We start from the raw sequence: 9,535 nt of genomic DNA, 5'->3' as shown, positions 1-9,535 counted from the left end.
AAACTAATAAAAAAAATAAAAAAGCTAAAAAACTAAAAAAACTATAAAGGTAAAAACCAATAAAAAACTAAAAAAAAAACTGAAAAAACTAAAAAAAGGCAAAAACTACAAAAAAAAACTAAAAACTAATAAAAAAAGTAAAAAAGCTAAAAAACTAAAAAAACTAAAAAAAGGTAAAAAACTAAAAAAAATAAAAAATAAAAAAAAACTAAAAAAAAGGAAAAAACTGAAAAATAAGCTAAAATAAAGGTAAAAACCAATAAAAAACTAAAAAAAAAAGGAAAAAACTAATAAATGACGACACTCAAAGAGAAAGCGACCAGGACAAAAGGAATGTTCGATTAGCAATCAACAAAGCACCGGGACACAGGGAGTATAAATGACGACCAGGACATAAGTAAAAAAAAAAAAACTATCTATATATATAAAAATAAGTTGTCTGTGGATCTGTGGATCGTGGATCAGGTGACGTCACCTGAAAAAACTGGATCAGGTGACGTCAAAACTGAAAAAACTAAAAAAAGGCAAAAACTACAAAAAAAACTAAAAACTAATAAAAAAAATAAAAAAGCTAAAAAACTAAAAAAACTAAAAAAAGGCAAAAACTACAAAAAAAACTAAAAACTAATAAAAAAGCTAAAAAACTAAAAAAACTAAAAAAAAGGCAAAAACTACAAAAAAACTAAAAACTAATAAAAAAAATAAAAAAGCTAAAAAACTAAAAAAACTAAAAAAACTAAAAAAAGGTAAAAAACTAAAAAAACTAAAAACTAAAAAAAAACTAAAAAAGGTAAAAACTAAAAGAACTAAAAAAGAAAAAAATAAATGACGACACTCAAAGAGAAAGCGACCAGGACAAAAGGAATGTTCGATTAGCAATCAACAAAGCACCGGGACACAGGGAGTATAAATGACGACCAGGACACAAGTAAAAAAAAAAATTAACAAAACTAAAAAGAAGGTAAAAACTACAAAAAAACTAAAAAGAAAAAAAAACTAAAAACTAATAAAAAAACTAAAAAATCTAAAAATCTAAATAAACTAAAAAAGAAAAAAAAAGGAAAAAAATAAAGGAGAAAAACAAAACTAAAAAACGAATGTATATACAGACCGGTACACCGGGATACAAATGACGACCGGGACACAGGGAATATAAATAACGACCGGGACACAGGGACACAACTACAACGGGGACACCGGGGGAAACAGGGGGATATAAATGACGACCGGGACAAAAAAACTAAAAAGAAATAAAAACTAAAAACTAATAAAAAAAAACTAAAAAATCTAAAAATCTAAATAAGCTAAAAAAGAAAAAAAAAGGAAAAAAATAAAGGAGAAAAACAAAACTAAAAAACGAATGTATATACAGACCGGGACACCGGGATACAAATGATGACCGGGACCCGGGACACAGGGAATATAAATGACGACCGGGACACAGGGACACAACTACAACGGGGACACCGGGGGAAACAGGGGGATGTAAATGACGACCGGGACACCGGGACAGGGAATGGTCGATTAGCAATCACCATCAACAAAGCTCAAGGGCAATCATTAGAATCATGAGGTATAGATCTGAATACAGATTGTTTTCCCATGGACCATTATATGTTGCATGTTCAAGAGTCGGTAAACCTGACAATCTATTTATATGCAAAGACAATGGGACAGCAAAGAATGTTGTATATTCGCAAGTTTTACGTAGTTAAAACCATATATATATACATATATCTATATTCACAGGTGGGACATAGGGACACAACTACAATGGCGCGTAACTATTATGGCGCGTAACGACTTACGCGCGCGGGGGGGCTTGGGGGGGGGCGCGAAGCGCCCCCACCAACTAGGTGTTGGGGTGGCGCGAAGCGCCACCCCAACAGCTAGTATATATATATATATATATATATATATATATATATATATATATATATATATATATATATATATATATATATATATATATATATATATATATATATATATATATATATATATATATATATATATATATATATATATATATATATATATATATATATATATATATATATATATATATATATATATATATATATATATATATATATATATATATATATATATATATATATATGTGTGTGTGTGTGTCTACTTTAAAGATATATAGAGGCTTTCACCTATACATTTTTCTCAATTGAAGATAAGCAACCACATGTACATAACTAATTATCCTATATAGCTATCCCTACCTATATAGATACATTTACTTACAAGATGTTTCTACTTCCAAGAAATTCCTTAAACTACACAAATTACCTAAATTGATCATGTTTTTGAATGCCAGGCGTTTCTGCCTTCAGTTTTTACATAAACAACCACAAGCACAGAATATTCCGGACACATCTCTATTATTATTGCGCCCGAAACACCAAGAACAAACACGCTGAAACATATTGCGCAAAATTGGAATGCCCTCCGTTGGGTTATGCAGGAATTTTACTTCGAGAAAACGGCTCCCTCTGATTACAAAAATAACCCATGTCCAATGTTCATTTTTTATATAGACTGTATTTTATACAGTTATCACATGTACTAACAGTTATATTTAATATTAATAATAAATACATCCATATAATTGCAAGAATAATACTAGATGTATTGCAATAAACATATATATTATACATTATAAACATATACATCAGAAAAATTTACCTCAAAAATATATTTAGATACTAGTAAATAAAACTAACTTGTTAGTCAGCATTTGACGCCATTTTTAAATATATATCTTATATGTGACATGAAAATACAAATTATGTATTAAAAAATATGTGTCACACAACAAAACAAGCCGCCCAAATGCCAAGAATAGAATCAGGTTACTGTATTCTCTAATATATTAGTGTACTTAATATACTTATAGACATAATTAATTTTCGAAACATTGGAACATTTTTTGGATAACATGTATTTTGTCGTACAGTCTATTGTATTGATGAGTATTTCTTCTTTTTTTGAATATCTTTTAATTTTAATATGATATATTAATAATATTATATGATTATACTATTATATGATATATAATAGTTAATATTTGTCACTAATTTTTTCCCTTTACTTTGTCTTGAATTTTGGCTGACAGACAAAGAAATACTCATTAAGAATAACATTAGTAAATTATAAGCCGAAACTAAGCTTCAATGATATATTTGGTAAAAAGTAAGTTCGCACAAAATAAGGTATAATATAAGCATTTGTTTTTGCTAGGAGAAAAAGATATTGCCAACTCTATAATAGGCTATAACACGTCATAAATCTGCGTCTCTTTTCCACGGAGAGGCGTAGAAGGTACATCTGGCAATCCGAAATGTCCTAGAAAAAAGAATTGTTGAAAAAACTGAAAGGAGCTCTGAATTATAAGACATAATTTACATCATTAAGACAAGTTGATTTTTATGCTATAGAACCACGCTACGAATAACAGATCAAGGGGGGGGGGGGTATTGAAGCTCGTAGAATACCTCAGGCCACCAAGAACTATATTCTGTTTCCACATATACCAACAGCTAAAAACACACTTCAGAAACTTATTTAAGGGGGCACATTAGAAAAACATGAAACAATGGCGCATTTTTACTAAAAGCGAACCAAATTTACGGGAAACTCATTATAACCTTGACATTACACAGGAAGAGCTTCATCCCCCCTCCCGATTCCTATACATAGATCTAAATAGAGTGAAGACAAACAGAGAGTGTCTGTATTATTTCGATAAAGATTTCCAAACGAAGTTTGTTCTAATGACAAACTTTATTGCAACAGCCTACAAAATAACTGACTTGGAAAAAAATTAACATTTTTTGCTTTGGTGACTACGAAATTTAATAAGATTCGCAAAAAAAAAAAAAAAGAAAATCGAAAGGTAAAGCAATAGATTTAGTCAAAAATTCGGTAATTATGCATTCAATTAGAGTTCACCTTATAATAATTAGAGCACGAAAAGCTTCATAAACTAGCAAAAATCGTTAGTTATGTAAAAGAGAGAAATCATAACAATTTTGAAGCCTTCCATCCCACTACCATGACTGATGCTTCGATACTCGAGAAAGGAAAACAGTATGCAGTTGATATTATTTTGAAAAAAAAACTAGAAAAATTTAAAAAAATTCTAATCTACAGTAACTCAAACAGCCAGAAATCGTGGAATCAATTAGAGTTGGTACAGCAATGTGCATTTAACTAAATACCCCATAAATTAACCAAGATCGGCGATCATTCAATATCTTCAGATTTGATATTGATTAAACTGATTTTCAATCTTCATACTGGGTATTTAAAATTGACCGAGGACCTTTATTACTTTGAAATGGCTGATGCATTGCAAACAAAAAGGAAATCAATGGTTGATCGAGGAAGAAAGGAAGGTCAAGCTGATATTTTTTTTTAATATAAAAAGAGGGCGGGGGGGCCTTATCGAGCTACTAGACTTTTTACTGTCACACCACCGAAGTTAAATACTGTTTCCAAATTTACAATTATGAAGGAATTTAATGTTTCATCAGGAACTAAAATTCTAATTGTTAATGTTTCATCAGGAACTAAAATTCTAATTGTTGCCAAGTTCCGAATTAACTGCATTACCTTTTTCTTTTTTCGTAGGTACGGGGAGTGTTACTGCTGTTTCTAGTGGTGGAGATGGCAGTTCCCCTTCCTCCAAAATTTGGGCCAGTTCTTTTTCTAATTCTTCCAATGACGACATATCTTCGGTTGGGCTTAATGGTGCTGATAATGCAGCTGCAATATGAGAGTGATCTTGCAAAGCCTAAAAGGACACCTATCATTGTACATACAGTTCTACATTATCATAACTATCTATATGATAATACATGTCGCTAATGATGCTATAAATTCTATTCAAAGGATCAAGATTATTATACTAGACTATTGTTTATGATTTTATTTTCGCAACAATAACTAGCAATTTTGGATATTATTACGATAATCGAATTACACAACATAATCGAAGGGACGATACTAATTTGGTTTTGTTTTTATTCCACAATATGGTGTTTAAATTGAGTTACTACCTTACATAAAAAAAAAATAAAGGTAAAGAAGAATAGGGCACTGGACTTTACAGTCCCTACCCGCGATGCTGACTTCCGTTGCCTTTCAGCCAGGAAGTGCAATGGGGGGAACTATTCAGTGCGTACCCATTTGGAACTGGGTTGACACTTAGTGCCTATAATAAATACATAGAATTGTTGGTTTTGACAAAAATTATTCATCACGATTGTTTACAGGCTATTTTATTTGCTCTTACTGATTTTCCGCTACATTTTTGAAGAGGAATCAGGTTCCTTATCTGAAGTCTTGGGTTTTCAATGAAAATGAAGAATGCTGTAAATGCTCAAGGATTACAGATCTGGTTTCGGACAAAGAATTCAATACTACGACAGCAAACAACTCACAGCAGCACCAAGCCGCCTGAGACCAACACAGCTACGCACGCTCCTACTCCTCCCTCTTTAAACCCTCCCAGGAAGTTCCTATTTCCTTTAAATCTTTCTTTAAGACATCCTCCCACCCCACACGAGGACGACTTGCTTTCCGTTTACCCCTAAACGGTTGGCCGAAAAGGACAATCTTCGGCAATCTGACATCCTTCATCCACAAAACGTGCCCAAGCCATCTCAACTTTTCTTTCATTATAGCCCTCGAAAGTGGGATTGAACCACGTTTTTCGTACAGCCTACTGTTTGAAATACGGTTTGTCAGCCAGGTACCAGGAACAATCCGTAGGCAATTTTTCTGGAAAGCATCTAGTAAATCTTCATCCGCTTTTCGGAGCGCCCATGCTTCAGAGCCATATTTGACCACTGTCATCACTGTACCTTCCAATACTCTGATCCTGGTTTGCACACTTATATTCCTATTCTTCCAAACTTTTTTTTAGCTGTGAAAAAACACCCGGAGCCTTGGCTATTCCACTTTTAAAATCTTCACTGCTCCCACCGTCTTTACTAATAATAATACCAAGGTAAGTGAAACTGCCCCCCCCCAGGCGAGGGTACCCCAGTTTCCATTTTCGACCCCCAGGGACAAGGTCCCCCCTTGGCCCGTGCCTCCTATGGAGGTACCCTCCATATCTGTAGAGCGTTCCCCTATCGCCACCTGGGGACACGCTGAGTGGCCTGGGGGAGGCCCCTAAAGAGCAGTAGACTCTTAAAGCTTTTTTTTATTAACATTTTTGGAGGGTAAATATCTTAAATTATGTTTAGCAAAAGCTTATGTGATGAATTCCTTTGCATTACGTGGTGGGAATATTACATATGAAAGAAAGGGGTGGTTAAAAATGACTAAAGTGATTTGGCAAAAAAAAAAGGTTATATCAAAATGCGTTTTTTTTTTGGAATAACCGACTGTGGCAGCGTAAAGTCAAATACAAAATCTTACGCAACATCTCGTTTTCCACAAACTTTTTTTCTATATGATTTGGCTATAAAAAAAAATCTTCATAGTAATGAATAGTAAGCAAATAGCGGTCCTTATCAATAATAAAAGTATAAGAACCAAAGTATTGGTAACAATAAATCAAAGAATCTGCTTTTTATGGTGATTCTAAATATGTATTTGTTTCGAGTTTGAAGTTAAAGATCCCAATTTATTAGTATAAAGAAAGTTCGTATAAGTACAGAACTAAGAAGGAAAAAAGCGAATCTCGATATAAATCCGCCGTCAACTTTTTCTTGTATTGCACGAGTACCGATGAGCTGATATTTGAACCCACTGTAATCAGAAATGTTCAATTCTGTATTTTCCCCCTGAACAGATACGTATTTTTTGTGTTTTATTTTCATTTTAGTTTAAAAATACAGATAGAGTTCAAGAATGTCCGTCCAACACTTCAGTGACTGAATGTTAGGAGTTCATATTTTATTTTTCATGAGTCAGTTACATCGCTTTTTTCATTTTTATATATTTTTACTTTACTTGACCTACTTTTTTCACTGCCTTTAGAAAAATGTTTGCCCCTAAGCTTTGCTACCCATCAAAAACCGAACAGAAATCATCGAAATATTGACTGTGTTTTCTGCGTTAGCAAAAGTATTGTGTTCATAAAACTATACAGTTTCATGAAATCTAATAAAAAAAATAAAAGGGTTTTTCAACTAAAAGTAAGCAGTAAGTTTTTAAGACTTGAAGCGAATTAAAATTACTCTGTATATAAGAGGAACTGCCCCCTCCCAAGAGCTCGATCACTAAACAAAAGTTTTTAGCGCTTTGAAAAACCCAATTTTTCCAATTAAATGGCCCTTGTGTTCTAGTAAATGTTCTTAAAAAATTTGGACAAAAAGCCAAACTTCAGAGTAAGGAGGAGACAACCCCCTTCATATAGAGAATAATCTGTTCAAATAAATTCCAAATCTGTCCCTTGCTATATATTATACACAGTTGCTAAATGTATCCCTTTTTGCTTTAATGTATCGAAAATGTAAAGACATTACAACTTAAAACGAACAGAAGTTACTCTGTATATGAAAGGGGCTTTTCCTCCTCAACGCCCCGCTCTTTACGCTAAAGTTTTTTACTGTTTTAAAATGTAGAGTTAAGAGAAAGAGTCAAACTTTAGCGTAAAAAGCGGGGCGTTGAGGAGGAAAACCCCATTTCATATACGGAGTAATTTCTGTTCGTTTTAAGTTTTAATGTCGCTCCTTTCTTTCATTTAAAAAAACTTTTTTTTATTTAATTCAAGAAAAAAATAGATGGTGATGTAGTATTTGCTATATATAGTTGCTAAATGTATCCCTTTTTGCCTTATTGGGGGTATATTTATTGGAAAATAATAGCCTTTAAGGACAAAAAAAAAACACGAAAAAACAACGAGCACGGTAATCATATCCAAGGGGTGGAAAATGATGCGCTTAAAAAACTTTCATCAGAAAAAACCGAAAGGACAAACGGAAGCTGAACAAAGTTTAACATACTGAAACATTGAGCCATCTAAAAATGTTTCTATGGCTACTAATTTTTATCAGTATCATGTCACACACACAAAAAAGAAACCAATTTTTCTTTCTTCTTTTTCTTTTTTTTCTTCTTTTTTTCCTTTTTTTTGAGGATCCAAGTGTCACCAAAGTTGTGAAAGGCAATGACGTTCGATAAAAATTAGACAAAAATATAATCTGGTATCATAAGCTGTATCCAGTGGCATCGGGACCTGAGCATCCCCCCTCCTCTCTCCAACCAATAAGAAAAATATAAACTGTCTTTTCCCTTCCTCTGAATCCAATCCTAGCTAAAAACCGAGACTGGTACTAATTTAGAAGTGCACCCCCTCCCCTATATCCCGTTACCTATTATTCTACTATTTGGTAGAACTGTTTTCCTTTGCCATTTGTTTCCTGGGTTTTCTGGTCTGTCACATCAAAAGCCGAAGCTAGCCTGACAAGTACGCAAAGCGCACAGATAGAGCGATAGAGCAAAGTAAATCATAAAACCATCCCCCCGATAGTGTCAACTAACAGATAACAAAAGCGAACATCCTTCTGTTCTCTCAACAAAAAGAAGATCAGCGCAGAATGTTGGTACTTTAATTGGAATAGAAGCTCAATTTGAGTTAGGAAATGAATTATCGGGTAAAAGCGAATCATAGTTACAAGAAAAACGGTTAACAAAGGACCTAAAAGCAGTTTCAAAGAGCTGTCTCAAACACGAGAACCCTAGTTTGACCATAAGATCGGTCTTTCACACCTGTTAGTTAGAGATAATGAAGATGATTGAACTCTATCGCCACTGGATGAGCCAAAAGGTAGAACACAACAAATTCTCGAAGCTGGACACATGGGTAAGCAGAGAACGAAATAATTTTGTGAGCAGTTCTTTCTGTCTTTGACATGTGCTGCATGTCTTGGTACCTGCTTAACGTGTACTTTTCCTTTGTGTCTGCCAAGGTTGCCATGTTGCAGCTTTGAACGTATCTGAAAAGGCTCAGATGTAGCCCTTTCCAGCCGTCGCTATGCCTTTTAAGGAAGATGCAGTTGGTACAGTTACCGAATACACAACGCTACGAAGCAGAAACAAGTGAATTCTCATTATGAATACTTTCAGAACCAGCTTCCTTTTAAGAAAGATGCAGTGGGTACAGTTACCCCACACACAACGCTATGAAGCAGAAACAAATGAATTATGAACACCTTCAGAACCAGATACCACTGGGCATTTTGTCTTAAGAATTGATGCCCTTTCCAACAGTACATATAACTTTTAAGCAAGTTGCTGTGGATAGTGTTGCCCCACACCCTTCACTATGCAGCAGATACAAGTGAGTTCGCATTGTTGATATCTTCAAAACCATCTATCCCAGGGCAATTCCTCTTAGGAATTGTTGCCCTTTCCAGGAGTGTATATGCCTTTCAAGCAAGTTACTGTGGATACTGTTGCATCAAATTCTACACTACGAAGAAGATACAAGTGAATTCTCACAATGAATATCTTCACAACCATCTATCCCAGGGAAATTCCCCGTAAGAACTGTGGCTCTTTC

The 9,535-nt window shown here is 33.8% G+C and overlaps 1 protein-coding gene across 1 annotated transcript in view; it reads right to left on the bottom strand.

Annotated features, from left to right (window-relative positions):
• Positions 1–3,179: 3,179 nt before the first annotated feature.
• Positions 3,180–9,535, bottom strand: part of LOC136030396 (charged multivesicular body protein 7-like) — a 43,037-nt gene continuing 36,681 nt past the window's right edge. Inside the window, exons 8-9 of the mRNA XM_065709341.1 lie at positions 4,630–4,810; positions 3,180–3,360 (exon numbers count right to left, since the gene is read on the bottom strand). Of these exons, the coding sequence (XP_065565413.1) occupies positions 3,287–3,360; positions 4,630–4,810 (255 nt within the window). The 3' untranslated portion in view covers positions 3,180–3,286. The remainder of the gene's footprint in view (positions 3,361–4,629; positions 4,811–9,535) is intronic.

This window comes from Artemia franciscana, chromosome 8 (assembly GCF_032884065.1).
Source record: "Artemia franciscana chromosome 8, ASM3288406v1, whole genome shotgun sequence".
Classification (NCBI taxonomy): Eukaryota; Metazoa; Arthropoda; class Branchiopoda; order Anostraca; family Artemiidae; genus Artemia; species Artemia franciscana.
Note: the sequence above shows the minus strand (reverse complement) of the source record. Positions and strands in the feature narration are given on the sequence as shown.